We start from the raw sequence: 19,519 nt of genomic DNA on the forward strand, positions 1-19,519 counted from the left end.
CAAAAAGGAAAAAAAAAAAAAAAAAAAATGCGTGCGTGAAGACAGTGGCCTCGTCCTGCTCGAGCTCAGGAATGACCACGGCTCAGCTACGGCCACCCTGCACTTCAGCATGCCAGGAGGGCAGGGTCGGGCTGGGCTGGTCTGAGACCACCTGTCACCTGAGGGTGGGAGGCAGGCTGGGGAGGAGGCCAGGGATAGAGTTGGAGTTTGGGCTAGGAATGGGATTGAAGTGCTGGCTTTATAGCCAGAAGCCAATTCCTAAACTTCCTAACTAGGTGGTCATGGTCAAGTGAACCTCCCTCAGCCTCAGTTTCTCACCTGGAACAGGGTGATTTTTCCCCCTAGTACCTATTTCTAGTGAATATAAAGTGCACATGATAGACCTTCACATATGTTAGGTATTGTTATTGACTTGGAGATGAGGACATGGTTGGAGGTAAGGTGCAGGTGAGGTAAAACAGATGTGGGATTTAGGGGTGGAGGTAAGGTTGGTTGGGAAGAGTAGTGAGGATGGAAGTTAAATGAGTGGACTGAGAGGTGAGAAGGGTTAGGGATAAAATAAGGTGGGAGAAAAAGATGGAATGGGAGTGGGAATAGGATTTGGGATTGGTCTGAACATGCAGATAGGGGAAAAGACGAGCTGGCCTTATGAACTTACAAATTCAACATGCAACACACACACACACACATCCCGTCATCACCTCCACCTTCATTTCCATCAAACTGTGGGGTGGGAGGGTTTGAGTTTCAATTCAGGTCAGCAGCATGACTGAGCACCTCCTCGGTGTTAGTGCTGGAGACGCAGAGATAAAGTATCCCCAGCAGTCCCTCAACCCAAAAGGGATGAAACTGGTAGACAGACATGTAATTATAACATAAGGTAAACTGTGATACCAAAAAGCATTGCTGTTCTGGAAGCTCTGAAGAAGGGGAGAACTTGTCTGGAAGGCAACAGGGAAATTGGCTAAGGCAAGGGCCCCTCAGGTCTCTAGTCCACCCATTTCTAGGTAGGCAGGAGGCTCTAGGGGGCAAGGATCAAACTCCCTTGGTAAATCTCAGAAAGAGGGGCAATAGACACAGGGAAGAACAAGGGATCCAAAAAGCTCAGCATCCAGCTGTGCCTCAGTCTGGCCAGACCTGCAGTGAGTGGGAGGAGGTGCTTCTGATCCCTTGCTCCAAAGCCCCATTCTGAAGCTGTTCTCTGTCCTCAAAACATCCGAAGCCTCCACAGGCCAAGGTAGAATTTCTGGAGCTCTCTGGCACATGTGTGCCCATGAAGTAGAAGGCCCCAAAGGACGATGGCAGGAAGCCTATGACACAGTTCATAGTGGAACAGAGGGTAGTCAGCAAGAAGTCCTGGATTAAGGTAGGTGAGGTAGCAACCAGAGTTAAGAATCATTGGTATTTTTTTTCAGGGCAGAGGTCAGCATGGGGTGGGCAACTGTCTACACGCTCCCCCTTTTAACCTTTGCCCTCTGTCCATCCCCTCAGAGCCATCTGGTCTTGTCTGCCAGCCTCAAGTGACTGATGTGAACAAACAGGCCGTGACCATCACATAGAATGCTCCTACCTAGGATGGGGGGGACAGTGCTTGGCTACATTGTGGAGCAAAGAAAGGCAGTAACTTGTGGGTGCCAGTCAACAAGGACCCCATCCAGGGTGAGGTCCTAGGAACAGAGGCTCGAGAGGGGCTAAAGGAGTCTTGTTGAGTGGACTCATTGCTGCTCTGAACATACTCCCTCCCCTAACTCTTTTGGGAGATTTAACAGCATTGTACGATCTCCTTTTTCATGGTTTCTCACTCCGTGGACACCCCTGGCCTCACTACCCTTTGTCTTCCCATTTCAGGCACCAAGTGCACTGTGGATGGTCTCCTGGAGGACACAGAATATGAGTTCCAAGTTATAGCTATAAATAAGGCAGGCCCTCGACAGCCCAGTGTGCCATCCAACTCAGTAGTGTCCAAGGACCCTGACAGTTAGTATGGGGCTGCCAGGCCCCAACACATAGCCCATTCAAAGTAGAGAGAGAATTTCTTCCCTGGGAAAGTCTGACAGGGGGGATCACACGGTATTCACTCTCTGGAAGCTGCCAACCTCATAGAGGGACAGGATTCACATATAGGAAAGCCAGCAAATATAAAGATTGAGAGTCAGGGACAGTGAGGAGTTGGGGTACAAAAAAGTTATCAAGCTCTGAGTATTTCTGGTTAAGTGAGGTAGTAGAGGCATGTTGAGAACTGAGTGAGGGTCTTGGGTAGATGGTTGGGAGGCTGTTGAGTTTAGGAAGTGAGGTGGGGATACTACCTATAAATGGATGTGATGGAGATGGCTGAGGTAACAGCTGGGGGTTTGAATATAAAGGGTTTGAATATGTAGGATATGTTGAATTTGGAGGGTATTGACTTTAAGGGTGAAAGTGTTCAGTTGATAAGAGAATTGAATTTGGAGGTTGTTGAGTGTGCGAGGTTGGGTATTGAGGGTGTTAACTGTGGGAGTTGTAGGTACAAGTGGTCAAAGATAAGGTTCAGGAGTATTGAGTATGGGAAGTGGGCATGGAATTCAGTGGGGATGAGTTTGGGAGCTGACTGGTTGTCTTTGCTACCCTAGAACCCCCAGACCTGATGCAGGGCCTGCATGTGTCTGATTCCTCCAACTCCAGCGTCTCCCTGGCCTGGCACCAGCCTGCAGAGTGAGAACCACCCTCTGGCTACATCCTTGAAATGTAGGCTGAAGACACCAAGGAGTGGTCCAAGTGCACAAAGATCCCCATCTCAGACACCTGCTACACGGTGGGAGACCTCACCAAGAGGCAGAAATACTTCTTCTGAATCTGGGCTGTGAATGAGGCTGGGTTTGGGGAGCCTGTAGAGCCAGACGAGGGGGTTTGTGCCTTCCACCACCAGGTGAAGACACAGAGAGAGCTGTGGGTTCTAGCCCAATATTTTTGCTCCAAATCTTCCTTTCTGGCGCCTCATCCCATCGGGGACAATTGGATGGTGCAATGATCAAGAAAAAGTCATCCATACTTATGTACCTGGACAGAGCTAGGGCTAACCCCAGGGGCTCCCCTGCTTAAAAAAATCATAATAATGGGCCGGCCCGGTGGCGCACTGGAGAGTGCGCCGCTTGGGAGCGCGGCAGCGCTCCCACCGAGGGTTTGGATCCCATGTGGAGACCGGTTCCCACTCATTGGCTGAGCGCGGTGTGGGCGCAACACCGAGGGTTGCGATCCCGTTGCCGGTCCCCGGTACAGGCGCAACACCAAGGGTTGCGATCCCGTTACTGGTCAGTAAAAAAAGACAAAAAGGAAAAAAAAATCATAATAATAATACTCATTGTGTGCCAAATAGTATCCACTATGTGCCAATGGATGTGTTAGGGATATAGAAACAAATAAGTCATGGGATCTGCCTTCCAAGGTCTCACATGCTAGTAGAGGGAGACATGGAAAAACGAATAAATGCTTCACAGTGTTGTGGGGCAGTTAGAAGTCTGTATGACTTGTAGTGGGGTCATGAAAGAAGAGAGGCTGGGAAAGGCTTTGGGAGGGAGGTTTAAAGCTGAGTCTTCTTGAAAGAGAGGTCAGTGCCCCCACCTCTCAGTGTCTCATCTGTCTCAGCAGCCCCCAAGTTTGACCTCAGTGCCCGGCTGAAGAGTCACATGGTGGTTCATGCTGGGACAGCCCTCTGCATTCACTCAGCCTTCTCCGTAAGTTGTTCTTGAGCCTGACCCCCCTATGCCCTCCGCATAACCAAGATGGCTGTTGTAGCCATCACAATCTCTGCCTCTGACTTTGCCCCTCGTCAGACCCCTGGTGCTAGAGCCTAGCAGGACACTCCTCGATGATGGGGGAGGGCTTACCACCAGATACCATCTAGGTGACCAACAGTGCCATCTGCTGTCACCACCGAGGGCTCATCACCACCTAATGTGATCTGGCAGAAAAATGGCATCGACACCAAGGGCCAGGAAACCATCACCAAGGGCAAAAACCACTCCCAGTTCCTCATCAATAGCACCAAGTGCTCTGACTCAAGGGTGTACCAAATCTTGCTCCAGAATGAGTTTGGAGGGGCACACTATGACATCCATGTTCATGTGGCAGGTACGGACGGTGGGCAGAGGCCTCCTGGAGGCATCCCTGCACACTCTCCAAAATATAGCTCCCCACTGCTGCTTGGGCTCCTACCAGTGGAAAGTTGTACCTTAGGGTAGTGAAGCCTTCTTTGACACCACAAAGCAAGACTTTATCAGCCTTTGCCTAGCGGAGAGAGTTGTCTCCCTGCTTTTTCTCAAAGGCCTGAAGTCCTCAAGGCATTGAACTAGGATCAACAAGCCCTTGTTTCAGTTTCCGCAGTCTTATCTGATGAGCATATACAGAGTATGGTTTCCAGAGAGAGTAGAAAATGGGTGAGGGGCAGGAAGGACAAACGGAGATGAATTCATTAAAAATGGGGTGACTTCTTAGAGAGGGCTGGAAGTTTTATAATAAAGCCCTAAACCCCCAAGGAAGGAAGGAAGAAAGGAACTTTTATTGAATAGTAACTACATGCCAGCCACTTTACTCACTATTCCTTTGAAATAGTCATTGTTAGCCTTATTTTGCACAAAAGATAAGTAACTTGCCCAAGGTGTCACAGGTCTAGTAAATAACAGAGCAGCACCTTGAAATAGATTTTTTTTTCTTTTACTCCAAGACAGCAGCTGCCTGAGACTCAAAGAAAGGATGTGCCCCATCCCATCTTCCATCAGGCTTGGCAGGTGGCTGGGGTGGGGGCACAATACTTCAGGCCCCCCAGGGTTGCTTATGGACCTTTGAACTGTTCCAGATTTCCCCCAGCCCCCCACAAGCCTACAGTTGTTTGAGGAGGTCCCCAACATGGTGACTCTGACCTGGAACCACAGCCCCGACCTGCAGGACTGTGAGGCCCACTACGTCATCATGAAGTGGGATGCAAGCACTATCACCTGGTACACGCTGCTGAGCATGTCTTCAGCAACAAGTACACTGTGACCGGGCTGCTCCTGGGCAGGAAGCACTACTTCAGAGTGGTGGCTCGAAATGAAATCGGTGACAGCGACCCGCTGGATTCCAAGGATACCTGGCTCATCATTAAGGACCAGAGCGAGTCGGGGGACTTGAGGGTTCGGGTTATGTCTGGGAGCCCTGATGGCAGGGATGACATAAGGATTACAAGGGGTACCTAAGAGGTGAGATAGATAAAATCAGAGAACCACTGAGGTGGAAGGGTTAACTTCTGGGAAGCCAGGGAGAGAGCAGACGCTGGGAAAACCTAGCAAAGGATATACGGTCAGGGTATTTTGAGGGGTGAGACTAACGTGGCAGTGGGGAGGTACCTTTGGGGGCGGGGACGGCGGTGGAGGGACAGGGAGGGGCGGAGGGGGGTTAGGGCGGAGACATTGCTCTGAGGGGTGGGGCTAACGGAGGTGAGGGCCCCGGAGAGACTGGGGAGAGGGGTGACATCTGGGAACCCTGAAGGGAAGGGGTTAAGGGTAGGGTAGCGTCGGGAAGCTCGAAATGAGGGGCTGAAGGGGAGAGAGAGACCACGGAGGGGAAGCTTGGAGGCGGAGTCAAAGGCCAGGACAACAGCTGCAATACCCGGGTCCGGGAAGCAGGCGCTGGAAAGACATCTATGACCTCCAGGTCTGGGGAAGTGCCAAACCTGCGAACCTGGCTCAGGTCGCGGAACCCTGGAGTGGTTGGGGGCGGGGGGAGAGGACGCGGGGTGGGGGGGAACCCGTAGGAGCCAGTATGCAGGACTGTGAGGCCCACTACGTCATCATGAAGTGGGATGCAAGCACTGTCACCTGGTACACGCTGCTGAGCATGTCTTCAGCAACAAGTACACTGTGACCGGGCTGCTCCTGGGCAGGAAGCACTACTTCAGAGTGGTGGCTCGAAATGAAATCGGTGACAGCGACCCGCTGGATTCCAAGGATACCTGGCTCATCATTAAGGACCAGAGCGAGTCGGGGGACTTGAGGGTTCGGGTTATGTCTGGGAGCCCTGATGGCAGGGATGACATAAGGATTACAAGGGGTACCTAAGAGGTGAGATAGATAAAATCAGAGAACCACTGAGGTGGAAGGGTTAACTTCTGGGAAGCCAGGGAGAGAGCAGACGCTGGGAAAACCTAGCAAAGGATATACGGTCAGGGTATTTTGAGGGGTGAGACTAACGTGGCAGTGGGGAGGTACCTTTGGGGGCGGGGACGGCGGTGGAGGGACAGGGAGGGGCGGAGGGGGGTTAGGGCGGAGACATTGCTCTGAGGGGTGGGGCTAACGGAGGTGAGGGCCCCGGAGAGACTGGGGAGAGGGGTGACATCTGGGAACCCTGAAGGGAAGGGGTTAAGGGTAGGGTAGCGTCGGGAAGCTCGAAATGAGGGGCTGAAGGGGAGAGAGAGACCACGGAGGGGAAGCTTGGAGGCGGAGTCAAAGGCCAGGACAACAGCTGCAATACCCGGGTCCGGGAAGCAGGCGCTGGAAAGACATCTATGACCTCCAGGTCTGGGGAAGTGCCAAACCTGCGAACCTGGCTCAGGTCGCGGAACCCTGGAGTGGTTGGGGGCGGGGGGAGAGGACGCGGGGTGGGGGGGAACCTTTAGGAGCCAGTATGAAGTGGGGGACTCTAGAGTTGACGGCATCTGGGAATCTGGCCCAGGTCCTTGGGGTTTCGTATGAGCTGGGTCTCCAGGGTCCTTTCCGAGCTTTAAACAGGGGTGGGGGTTGGTGAGCTGGGGGAGCACTCACAGTCGGCTTCTCCCGCCCGCATTCGAGGACCGGGGCACCAAGCTGAAGCCCCATGAGAAGGACCAGCGCCACGCGCCGCGCTTCCTGACCCTGCTCAAGCCGCACACGGTGCTCCGCGGCCAGGACTGCACCATGACCTGAGCCTTCGTTGGGAACCCGCGGCCCATGGTGACCATCTGCAAGGGTGACGTCAATATCACAGCCAACTCCAAGTTCTGGTACAACTCCACCAGCGGCCTGTGCACCTTCGTCATCGCCACCTGCACGCTCAAGGACATCAGCCAGTACAGCGTGCTGGAGAACGAGCTGAGCAAGGACCGCAGCAGCTGCACCCATCTACGGTGAGGACACCAGCCCGGCCTAGAGGGACAATTCCCGTCTGGGGCAGAGGCTAAATGGCGGTCTCGTGGGCCATTGGTCAACTCTCATTTGGCTGGCACCGTTTTTTATTTCACCTGACTGCCATCAAGTGGTGCAAACATTCTTTATTGGCCACAGTTCTTAACCACTCTCCCATCCTCTCAATGTCATTAGTGATGTGTCTGGCCCCTGCAGACATGTGAGTTTGACATCCCTGGATCAGAAGTGGTTTGCAACCTTTGGGGGGCCTAGAATCACCTTTCAAAAAGATACTGGTGATCAGGCCTAAACCAGACTCACCCATTACAATCTCTCTGGCAGGGTTCTATATGTTTACAAAATTTTGCAAGTGATTCTGATGTGCAACCAAGATTGAAAACTAGTGGTCTAGGAAGATAAGGACAGACGGGAGACATAAGGGGAGTGAACCCTGCCACTTGCACATGCATGCCTCCTTTCTGAGTATGTATGGGCACACTGGGGGAAATATTTTATTCCTTCTCACATAGTCTACTGTCTTCATAGCTACACAGCTAGCAGCACAAACTTTAAATGCAAAGCTGACTTGCCTTGCTTCTCTTGCTTAAATTCCCCCGTAGCTTTCCCCTGATCTTCATGATAAAATCCCAAACCAATAAGTCTCCCCACTCCCCCTCCTCTCCAGCCTCATCCTCTGCCACTCCCTGAACTCTCCACAGCACTCCATTGCTGTGATCTCCATGGTTACAGACCTTTTATATCCAGTTATAGATGCCTTTCCTTGGGAAAAGGACCATGTCCTGTTGCTGTTTGTCTCTCCTCAAGTGCTCAACTAAGTGTCTGGCTCTGAGATGATGATGCCTTCAGAGTAGGCGCCAAATTGTGTAACAGAACTAGGCCAGGGAAGGCACTGTGGCAACTATCCAGCTTTCAGTTCCACAGCTAGAGAGATCCCTGACAGCTTAACTCTGGTTGTAAGCACATGGGCCCAGGTCCCTGGCTTCACTACTGACCAGCGTTTGACCTTGGCAAGCTACCTCTCTGAGCCTGTTCTCTTATCTACTTCACAGGGCCATAAGGCTTAAATGAGATAGTGCATAGACGTGTCTGGCATAATGCCTGGCAAATATTAAGTGCTGAGTAAATGGCAGCTCTTGACAGACCCCAAATACTCCACTGACCCAGGGTTATGGGTCCCAGAGTCCAGAGCCTGGTTCCTGCATAGTAACTTCAAGCCAGCAGTTTGGAGTTTCCCTGGCCCCCAGCATCATTAAGACTAACAAATACTTGCTTTGCTCTTTCAGACAAAGATGACAAGTCAATTCTAGCATCCATCACTGAGAGTCTGCAGAAGAAACCATAGCACCAGGGATAAGGAAGCTGTTATGATGTGGAGCTTTTTGGCCTGTCCTCTGCATGGCCCCACTGTAAGCAGCCCAGTTTTCTCTCTGGTGTTTGTCAATGTAAACATTCAGTGAAGGGATGGGACAATAAACTAAGCTCTCCCTTTCCTGTTCCTGAGGGTGGTATACAACAGGGACCAAGCAGATGGACACAAATGTGGGATGGGGATCCCCAGACCTGAACCCCTGAGAGCCTGGTCCACACCCACCACAAGGGAGTGACCAGCCCCCTTCTAACTAGGCCTTTACTTGCCTACCCCTTCTCTGCAACCCCACTGCAACTTCTCCCTTGCTTCAGGGGATGGGGGCAAGTCTTACCAACTTCATCCTTCTCCCCATCCTGCCCCCTGTCATTTCTTCATACCAGGTAGGTCTTTGTTCAGAGTTCTAGGGTTTGAAAGGAGCAGGACCTTGCCTCTCTAGTATCCAGGGTTCCCACTATCAGAGCTAAAAGGGATTGATCATCTAGCTCACGAAGTTTCAAACATATTTTGCAGTGGAATCTTTCCTTTAAAAAAATCTTAAGAAACTGCTGGACTTGAAACAAGGATAGGGGGTCTTTGAGCCTCCTCCTCTCCTATGTTCCTTTTCTACACCCCATCAGGGATCTCTGTAAAAACCCTAGTTTGACAATTACTGATTCATCCAGCACCTGAGACTTGAGTCCCCTATGTCACATCCCCACAAATGTGCAACACCTCTACTAGTGGCATATTCACCACCACCACCCAAGGCTTTCCTTTCTACTTCTGAGTTAGGACATTGCTTCTTAGATGCAAATGTACATGGAGTGGGGTGATACATTGTTCGGTCAGGGGTTCACATTTAAAGTATGTATCAGCCAACTTAATCCTATTCTCCCCAGCTTGTCAACTAAACCCAGAGTGCAAGGAGGAGATTCTTGAACGGACTCTAGATCATTTTGGGACAGGCATCAGGTCTGGGGTGGGGGGGGGGAGGTGGGCAGCGGTAAAGGACATGTGCACCTGTGTATGTGCACCTGTGTACCTGTGCACAGTGGTGTACAAGGACAAATTTGGACAGTGGCAAATACACCCATCCCCCCATCCTCCTGAATCACAACTCACCCACACATGTGACCAGGGAAGTGAGGCCCTCTCCAGTATAGTGTCACCAGAGCCAGGGAGCCAGCCTGGCGCCAAGATGCACTGGCCAAGACTGTGACCCAGGCTGTGAGGACAGCCAGAACCCCTGGCACCATGCCCTCACCCCCTCTCCAGGACAGACACGTGCCACACAGGCAGACAAGTGGGACAGCCAGTGGCCCTTGGTTTTTATTTTTTTCACACGGGCAGTAGAGGATGGAGTTGCCCCATCCTTGCTCCCCTTGCATTGAATGTGCCTTGGGTCTTGTGATCCCAGAGTGTCATTGGAGACCCCTCCTCTTGCTCCCAGCACAGGAGGGGCAGAGAGGAAAGCATCAAGAGTGTATGTTTGAGAGGAGGGAGTCCCAGCTCTCTGAGCCAGGCTCAGCACCCCTTCAGCAGTTCCCTGAGGCCCTCTCCCTATGAGACTTTGACAGACAGCAGGACAGAGACATATGGCAGAGAAAGACATAGGCAGGCTGGGAGTCAGACTACACACACGCAAACAGACACAGAGACACATACACAGGCTGGCCCCTTCCTTTGGCATGTTCACCCTAGCCCTGGGGATAGGGTCTGAGGGTGGTGGTATGGGGCCTGAGCTTTGGGCTGGCCTGTGAAAGAGAAGGGGCCAACTTGGTACCCTAAGCTCCCAGACCAAGGAAATTCCCTCTCCTAACTTCCCTGGACCTTCCCACCCACCACTTGGAGACTGAGATTGTTCAAGTAGCAAGGATAGATGAGGGAAAGGGAGACTCCACCCTTATGCAGTCTTCCCAACTAGAGGCATATGAAAGGGGCTTCAAGCCCTGGCCCTGGGTGCTTCACCCCTCTTTCCCTCAACTCTGTGCAGATTTCTCCCCTCTTTCCCTCAACTCTGTGCAGATCAGAAAGGGTAGGGGTGGGTGATCCCAGCATTGCCATTGGTCCTAGGCATAAGAGATAGAATCAGACTTTTCCACCTAGTAGGAGAAAGTGGGAATTAAGAAGCTGAGCACCATTACCCTCCAGGGGGACTTTCAAAGTCCTGATGGGGTAGAGGTGGGGAAACATCTACTTCTGGCTCCAGCAAGAGGCACTGGTCTAGCTCCTTTAGCTCTTAGCATTGTCTTGGACCTCTGGTTTTCCTAGGGAATTCTTTTTCCAGCTTACCCCCTCAAACTTGTAAATTCCCCAGTGGTACCTGCTGCCCCAGGCTGGCACTGCAGCCATCCTGATCCAGATCCTGCAGGTTCCCAGGGTCTGGACCCCAGCCCCAAGAGGAGAGAGGGTGACCAGACCCTGGCATCTCAGTTGGCCTTGCTCAGCCTATAGTCTTCCACTGGCTCCCGGCTCTCAACAGCTGACAGGGCGATGAGCATTTGAGCGGCGTAGTAGGTGGACATGATGAGTGCCCGTGAGTAGGGCACGGGAAAGCGGAACTTGTTGAGGGCGATGGTCATGTCTGAGATGATAAAGAGCAGTGCCCCACTGCCAGCTGCCAGCTCAGTCCAGCGCCAGGCTGCCCCGACCAGCTGCAGCCCTGCTATAGCTCGCCAGCCCATAAAGCTGATAAGGGCCACATATACCCCCACCAGGTAGGTGAAGGCACCTGAGAGGCCTGGGTAAAGGAGGGCATAGCACAGGCCCGATAGCATTGCCATCACCAGACCTGTCCGAAGAGCCAATGGCCGCATACCAAAGGCCGAGGCGTAGAACACGTGGGTCACAGCAAACATCAGTAGACCTGGGAGTGAGAGGGAAAGAGAGATACTGAGGCAGGCTTGGTGAGTAACAAGTAATAAGGGAGGTGGGGGTGGAGTGTTTGGAATAACCCAGCAGCTTTGCTTTGGGAGTAACAGGGGCAGGAAGATCCACAGAAGTAAACACATCCTCCCCACTCGGCTGAAGAATGCTAGAAGTAATCACCACATCACCAGCAAGGTCATCCTCCAACAGGGATCCCCACAGTTCCTGTCTTCAGAAACCCTCAGACTCCCCATATTCTGGTTCAAAAGCTTTCTCTTCCAAATCCTTGGTCTCCCAGGACCCTCTAGCCCTCAGCCCCAGGATCCTTCCCAGGCAGATATTATGGCCACTGACCGTGCACAAAGTAGCCTTGGTCCTGCCAGATGAGGAAGGCATCACCTACGGCAGAGAAGACGAGTCCCACAAAGATGCGGGTTGCGCTGGGGTGGGCCAGCAGGAATCCCAGGCCATGGGCCAGAAGGAAGAGCCAGAGGCAGAAGATGGGCAGGCACTTGATGAGGGCACTGATCCACGATGGGCTAGACGAGGGCAGCCAGAGCACAAAATACACGCAGGTAGCCTTGAAGAAGGGTACCAATTTGGGTCCCTCACTCTTCACCTGGAGGACACAGGACAAGAACAGCACTCAGAGCCAATACCCTCAGCCCAGGTACCCACCCCCAAAACAGTCGTGCCCCCACCCTCACCCCTCACTCCGCCCTTATCCCCTACCCCAAACCCAAAGCAAGGAGGACTGACAGAGAAATACAGCCTGGCCTGCCCCAACCAGCCAGCAGGGTATAAACAAACCCATCACCACCCTGAGGCTCAATTTATTAGGAGGGGTAAGGGCTCCACTGTTTTTGCTACCTGTGTTCTTGTCCACTCTCAGTCCTGGGGCTGGGATAAAATGGTCACTCACTGGGCAGCAAACAGACCTTGGGATAATGTCCCCTTCTGCAGCCCACTGCTTCTCCCTTCCTGCCCTCTTCTTCCCCCTCCCCAGGCCCCTTCTTTAGCCCCACTGTCTGCCAGCAAAAGCCCTGAGCTGTCTAGAATGGAGTGAAGTCAGCAGGAAACCACAGAGACGCCCTGACTGCCAACTCGTGATCCTCAGCAGTGTGGCCCAGGCACAGGCTTAGGGCCCTGGCAACATCAGGTGAGTACCAGGAATGTAGGAGGTGGGCAAAGCTGACCATCTCAGCCCCCTCAGGCTCTCTCCTCCTCAACCAGTCAGCTCCTCAGCCTCCACTCTACCTGCCCCAACCTAAAGGTAGTATCAAGGGCAAGGACAGGTGCTAGGAATGCTGGCTAGAGAAATGGACCCATGAGTTGGGAACAGGAAAACTGTCCCTGAAACACCAGAGATTTCAGGGGTTGCTGGAAGTGTGTGTGTGTGTGTGTGTGTGTGTGTGTGTGTGTGTGTGTGTGTGTGTGTGTGTCATTTCTTAGAGAACAAAAGCAACTCCAGGCACCAGAAAGGCAGGAAGGGGAGGAGGGGTTCTCTTCCCAGCTTCTGGTCTGGAGCCAACAGACAGGCTGGGAGGAGATGGGGAACTGAGAGGGGAAGTTGGAGCAGATGACTTGGTCTCAGCTGGATTAGTGGGGAGGGCAGCTAAAGAAAGGTTGAACCCAAGGCCACTGCAGGCACAGTCCAAGCTGGGAAAGGGGGCTGCTGCAGATATTCTGAATCTGTGACCCCCTGAAACTCCTCTCCTTGGGCTGCTAGTACAGGATCTCTAAGAGTGATTTGGAGCAGCTGCAGTTCCTTGTATACCCACACTCTGCCCAAATGATTGTCTCTGGCTGGATGAGCTGTCCAGCACAGGGTTCTGGGGATACACCCGGACTCCACAGCACTAGATACCTAAGGATTGATTAGACTGTGATGAGCGGGTCTAATCAATCCTTGGGAAGAGGCAGATGGGTGGGTCCAAGGTCCAAGCCTGCCCTTGTTCTGCCAGAGGTGAGAGTAGGGAGGAGATGACTTTCCCTTCCCATGAAATTCCCCCATCAAGGCTGGTCAGGGTAGGGGCACGGTCAGAGGAGAAGACTGGAGGGGATGACTAGCCCCACAGTCTCAGCATCCACCTGCCGGCCTTTGAAAGCATCCATCCCCTCCCCCAGCCCATATATTCTAGAAGGAGAAACCGGCAGTAGGTGGGGAGACCTTGACAGTCATAGAGAACCCAGTACTAGAAAAAGAAGGGTGGAGAGACAGGGCTCTAGTTGAAAAAGTCTGAAAAGGAGAATGTCAATAGAGAATGACCCCACTTTCCCTAGCGCATTATCAGCGCTGCGTAAGACTCAGGGGTGTCCCCTCCTCCGTCCCTGACTTGTTTATAAGATGAAGAAAGGGAGCAAACAAACTTGGGACAGGATTCCCAGGAGGTCCCTGTCACCCTCCTGGCCCTTCGCCCTCTCCCACGCCTCCCTGTGGTTCGCCTACGCAGAACCCGACGGCCCGCTGTTGTCCCCTCCCTTTCCCGGGCCGCGACCCCCGCCGACCCGCGCCACTTATACAGAGATCGACAATGTCACGCTTCCGAGTCACGTGGCCAATGTGTTCCTCCCTCCCGCGGGGGAGGTGGCGGGGGCGCGCGGAGAAGGGGTGCCGCGGGTCTGGGGAGCAGGGGACCGTGACAGCGCCCGCCTCTAACCGGGGGACGCCGGCCGCCGCTGAACCCCTGGCCCTCCTCGGCAGCTTGGCCTGTCGAAGCCCGGTCGCCAGGCCAGTGGGCTCCGGCCGCGCCGGACACCGGCTCGCTCGCTCGCTCACTCACCACAGTGACCGGGGACACCATGGCGGCGGTGGTGGCTGGCACCCCGCTTTGGGCTGCAGTGGTTAGGACGCGCTCGCGGCCAGGTGAGCAGGTGACGACGTAACAAAGCCCAGGGTGACGGACAACACCTCCCGCGCGCTTGGCGCTCGGCGTTCTTTCTGTGGACACCGCAACGTCACCGCAGCCACAGCCAATGAGCGGGCCAGAGCCCGGGGGGGCGTGGCCCCGCTGGCGACTCCGGCCAGGCCCCCGGGGCTTCGGCTCCGAGAAAAGAGGCTTCTCCCAGGGGGCGGGGGGCGGGGCTCCGAGGCTCCGCCCCTCCAGGAAGCCGTGCCAGGGCATCCCAGAACGTGACGGTGACCCCAATCCCTGGGTGAGGACCGAGCCTGGCTGAGACACAAACACATTCCTGTCCTGGACACACGACTACACACATTTTCTCATAACCCGGGAATAAAAGGCAAAGTCAGGTTCCCTTCGGCCTTTAAATATACATTTCACGGGGACACAATTGCAGTTTGACCCGCAACCTTCACTGTGTACACACATCCAAATGGACACACAATAGTTAGCGGACACACAACCTTCAACATGGAGAGAGACATATATGTAGGTACACAGCAGACATAGACCCATAACCCTAACGTTTAAACAAACACAGATATTCAGTTGTCCCTAGACACACAGCTTTCACAACTCAGAGACAACTGCAACACGCACACAAGAACATGCCACGAATGACACAGATTTGAGCATCCTTAAGGACCCAAAGGAGTGTGAACTAACTTTACCAAAAATACAACGTAAGTGGATTCAATGTTGATATTACATACACTAAAGTTACACAAACATATTTGGAACCTACTTGTTCATAATCGCAGGAATTACATGGGTGGACTGGTAGGTAGTCAAATGGACTGGAATCTAGTCCTGGTTTTGCCACTTCCATGCTGTGTGATTGGGTGAATCATTTCCCTTCTCTGGTCTCGATTTCCTCATCTAAAGATGAATGATATTTTCTAAGGTTCCACCCAACCCTAACATGTTGTGTAGGGGAAGGGCTGCTGGCTTCTGGAAATTGAAGTCTAGCAGGATTTCTGGAGATGGAGATTTCAGATACATCTCGAAGGATAGGGGAGTGGCCAGTGATCTATAGTAGAAGGGCGGTAGCTTTGTGTCAGGCTTTGGGAATGGGGGAGGGGGGAGTGACCAGACCTAATTAGCAGCCATCAAGGAGTTTCAAACGTCCTGGGATGGTGACACAGTCCCTAGGGCTGGATCCCAGCCTTGTTCTGGCTGGGGAAGGACCTACAGGCTGAAGTCTCCTGTGATCCCCTCCCACAATGGTTCTCTTCCTTTTACTTCTGGGCTCTCTCAGCTTTCCCTGAAGCCTGTGCTGTTGACCTGACCCCCCCTCCCCCAGAGGAAGAACAGCCGTCTTCTAGTGACAGAGGTGACAACCAGAAATTCAGAGTCCCCGCACTAAGGTGAGAGTCAAGGCTTGGGATGAGGAGTCAACCACAGTCTTCGCCCCATCCTCTCCAGGCCCCTCCTGCATCCAGCCCCAGTGGTCAATGAACTTTGCCTTCTCTGCTTTCTTTCCAGTCCGGGGCTGTGGGAAGACCCACTTCACCAGAGTGGGGGACTAGAATTGCTGCCCCGAGGGCTTTGTCATACACATACACACACTCCTACAAAGTGTGCTGCCTGGAAAGAACACTGGATTGGGAGTTAGAAATTCTGTGCTTAGTACTAGTCCTTCCTCTGTGACTTCCTACTGCGGTTGTATAATTCAGCACATCACTCTATCTTTAGGGCTTCAGTTTTCTCATCAATAAAATAGAGAAATTGGGCTGCAAGATAGTTGCAAACATTTCAGTTTTCCAACAAAAATTCTCTAACATTACCTAAGGGATAGTTCTCAAACAGAGAGTGGGCAAACGGCATTTTTCATTTCCCTGAATCCTAGTTTGCCTATCTATAAAAATGAGAAGGTGGACTATATCAGCAGTTCTCAACAAGTGGGGCCTATCAAAATTACTTGGGAAGCTTTCTAAAATCAGATACCCTTGTTCCATCCCAGACCTACTATCTTGGTGGCACAGATTTGAATAACTGTATATACATTAATACCTAACTATACAAAACATGAGACCTAGAATTGTCATCCACGGGGCTTGAATCAGTGCTTGATTACCCAATAGGCAAACTAATCATATACATAGGCTGCCCACAAAGCAGAGGCATTTTCCTTCTTTGCTGGTTATTCTCTGCTTGCCCTCCCACCACCCAGATCCATTCTTGGCTGGTCTCCATGCTGCTCCAGGAGCCTGAGCTCTATGGACTGTATCCCCAGGCTCACCAGGGCTCTCACTTCTGTATGAATTCAGCTCATAAGAGTCATAGGCAGGCAGACCTGAAGGTGGGAGGAGAACTTGGATAAGTCCGACTGGACCAGGCTAAGATTCTGGCAATGGCTGTACTCCTCCAAGGCTACAGCTATAGCCTCCCTCCTTGTGCCTTCAGGCCTGGGGTGGCAACAGCTTGCCACCGTTGCTAGTCTTCAGGTACCTCGTTACCAATGGCTGGTTTCTTTAACCCTGCCCACATCTCTGCAAATAGTCATTAAATTCTCTTCAGTTAAATTCTTGAGTGTGCGAGCACCCTAACTGATACAGGCACCAACAAAACAGAAGCACTACCCCCTTCCCAAAAAGAAAGAGCTTATCCTAATTTCGTTCATATGGGTGAGATTTTTTTGTTTCAAACATACTTTTTTTATTTACTGTTCAGTGTTTTTATTTTGAATTGTGTATTGCAGGGGGCAGAGAGTTGGATAGGGCTACCTGAAAATTGGCATTCCCTCCTTTCTGTAGAAAATTGTAAGAACTGGCATTCCTTCCTCTCTGACCAGTTAGCATGGTCCTTTTCACACAGCTTTGTAATTTTTCTCTGTATTTATTTGTCTCCTCTAAAAGAATATGAGCCTATTCACTCATTCATTCATCCAACAAATGTTTACTGTGCACCTAATATGGGCTAACCACTGTATTAGATTCTGTGGTTTGAAGTATTGAGTAAAATATAGACTCTGTCCTCATGGAATTCATAGTTCACTTCAGGAAAGCAGGTAAACAATTATTATGCAATGTGACAACTGAAATCATTGAGGTTTGAAGGTAAGTCACAGATGACATCAAAAAGACATCAAAATCATTCATTGCACCTGGAGCAATTGAGGAAGCTGAGGCTAAAGCTAAAAAGATGAGTTGGTCTTCATTGAGCAGACACCAATGAATATGACATTTTAGGCAGGGGAATTGTATGTGTACATAAAAGCACAACAGACACACTGAATTCAGGGAAATACCTGTAGTACTGGAAAAGGTGACACTGAAAATGTAAGCAGGTCAGGAAGGGTCTTGAATGTTCTACGAAGGAGTTTGGACTTGACCTAGTGGATGACAGGAAGCCAATTGTCTCCTGTTCCCAGCTTCTATGATTGTTCACTGCTCTCAAGCACCAGAGACATGGGCAATGCTTAGAAATGGTGATCAGCAATCATTATGGGCTTGCCTTGCCTCCTTCTGAGGGACTTCTTCTCACCCACTGGCCTGCTTCTTCTCTGACCCCTATGGTTTTGCCACAGGATACTTTCTCCTCATTTAGTTCATCCCACTTTGGAATCTGCATGCCCAGATATACCCACATCCAAGTACACTCACAGGGAAAGAGACAGACACACCCACAGAAGTATACACTCACACGATCTGTGCTTTTCCTTTTAGAACAGGTGACAGATGGTAGTTCTGCTTCCCCATTGTGGTGGGCCAGAAGCTTTGAAGAGAGAGGGCCATGACCCATCTTCATTCCTGACTGCATGCTCCATGGTCCATGGTCTGTGTGAGGCTCCACAGTCCCAACACCAGGTTCCTATCTTTCTGCCCTTTCTACCTCCCAGAATCAACCTAGGAATATTAAATCCTGCTTCACCCATCTTCTGAAGACATCCATTCTGGAAGGCATCTGTCATGCTGGAGACCACCAAGGTCAAGGAGGTGAGCCCTAGAGTAGCCAATATGACCCACAATGTGATAATCTGCTCTTGTAGGCATTTAAGAAAAGGTCAAAGATTTTAGCAGAAGTCATCTTTCCAGACCCTCAGTGTATTAGTACGTTTTTGTGTTGCTATAACAGAATACCTGAGACTGGGTAATTTATAAAGAACAGAGGTTTATTTGGCTTACGATTCTAGGACAGCTGCATCTGGCATGGGCCTCAGGCTGCTTCTACTCATGGCAGAAAGTGGCAGCAGTTGGTGGGTACAAGCAGATCACACGGCCAGAGGAAGCAAGAGAGAGAGGGAGAGGAGGTGCCAGCGTCTTTCAAACAACCAGCTTTTGCGGGAACTAATAAAGCAAGAACTCACTCACTACCCCCATCCCCCAGGGAGAGCATTAATCCATTCATTAGGGATCTACCCCCATGACTCAAACAGCTTCCAACACTGCCACATTGGGGATCAGATTTCCGTATGAGTTTGGGGGGGACAATAACATCTAAACTCTATCACTCGGTTATGGCTAAATTTTGATGCTGTCCTGAGATAATACATGGAGAAGAACTGGCCAGTTAGTTCAGTTGGTTAGAGTGCATCCTTACAACACTTACTGTTTGGATTACAGTACTGCCAGCCACCAACAAACAAACAAAATATGTAGGGCGGTGTCCCTAAGGACATTCTGGGCTCTTTGGTTAACATCCAGGCTTGGAGCCAGATATACCTGAATTTAAGTCCCGGTTCTTCATCTACTGTGGGGCTTTGGCAATTGTTTAACCTCTCTGAATCTCAGTTTCCTTTTCTATAAAATACTGAAGCTGGCCCAGGTGGTGTGAAAGGAAGTTTGTCAATACATGTACCATGTCCAGCACAGTCCCACATCCATAAGATGCTTACTCTTCTTTCCTTTCCTTCATCTATTGACAAGGGCATCATCAAGCCCTGGGACACAAGTGGATTTCTCTGACTGTACAGCTGCCAAACCAAGGGTCTTCTAATGGGGTTCAATACCACAGGAGGGATGCCACAGGAGGGATCCCACTTGGTGGGGTGTGTGGGACTAGATGATCTCCAACACCTAAGCTTCCAGAGTTCCAGGCTCTGTGAAGTCCAAGTGCTTAAGTCCTCATGTGTGGTCATCCAAGTTCAGCCCTTGCACCGCCACCCCACCTCCTTAAGCTGACCAGACCCTAAGCTGTCTGGGATGCACCTTGGGGTCACTCCTTCCTCAGTGTCAGGAAATTAGAAGGAGGAACTAGAAACAAGAAAGGAGAAGTGTCTGAGGTTGGGAAAAAGGATGGTCTTTGAGAAAAAAAAAACATACCTA

At 51.5% G+C, this 19,519-nt stretch overlaps 2 protein-coding genes across 2 annotated transcripts in view; one reads left to right on the forward strand and one right to left on the reverse strand.

Moving 5' to 3' along the window:
* The window catches only part of IGSF22 (immunoglobulin superfamily, member 22), a 17,020-nt gene extending 8,422 nt beyond the window's left edge, over positions 1–8,598 (forward strand). Inside the window, 12 exon segments of the mRNA XM_008582063.1 lie at positions 8–111; positions 1,127–1,142; positions 1,223–1,398; positions 1,400–1,659; positions 1,849–1,977; positions 2,610–2,888; positions 3,580–3,710; positions 3,915–4,107; positions 4,832–4,979; positions 5,840–6,014; positions 6,816–7,107; positions 8,405–8,598. Of these exon segments, the coding sequence (XP_008580285.1) occupies positions 8–111; positions 1,127–1,142; positions 1,223–1,398; positions 1,400–1,659; positions 1,849–1,977; positions 2,610–2,888; positions 3,580–3,710; positions 3,915–4,107; positions 4,832–4,979; positions 5,840–6,014; positions 6,816–7,107; positions 8,405–8,475 (1,974 nt within the window). The 3' untranslated portion in view covers positions 8,476–8,598.
* Positions 8,599–10,477: 1,879 nt separating this feature from the next.
* On the reverse strand, positions 10,478–14,281 carry TMEM86A (transmembrane protein 86A). The gene is made up of 3 exons (XM_008582058.1): positions 14,133–14,281; positions 11,704–11,968; positions 10,478–11,347 (listed from the first exon to the last, which is right to left on the reverse strand). Exons 1-3 carry the CDS (start codon positions 14,151–14,153, stop codon positions 10,911–10,913), a joined length of 723 nt encoding a protein of 240 aa, XP_008580280.1. The 5' UTR covers positions 14,154–14,281; the 3' UTR covers positions 10,478–10,910.
* Between the last annotated feature and the right edge of the window lie 5,238 nt (positions 14,282–19,519).

The sequence above is a fragment of the Galeopterus variegatus genome, unplaced genomic scaffold, assembly GCF_000696425.1.
Source record: "Galeopterus variegatus unplaced genomic scaffold, G_variegatus-3.0.2 Scaffold2508, whole genome shotgun sequence".
NCBI lineage: Eukaryota > Metazoa > Chordata > Mammalia > Dermoptera > Cynocephalidae > Galeopterus > Galeopterus variegatus.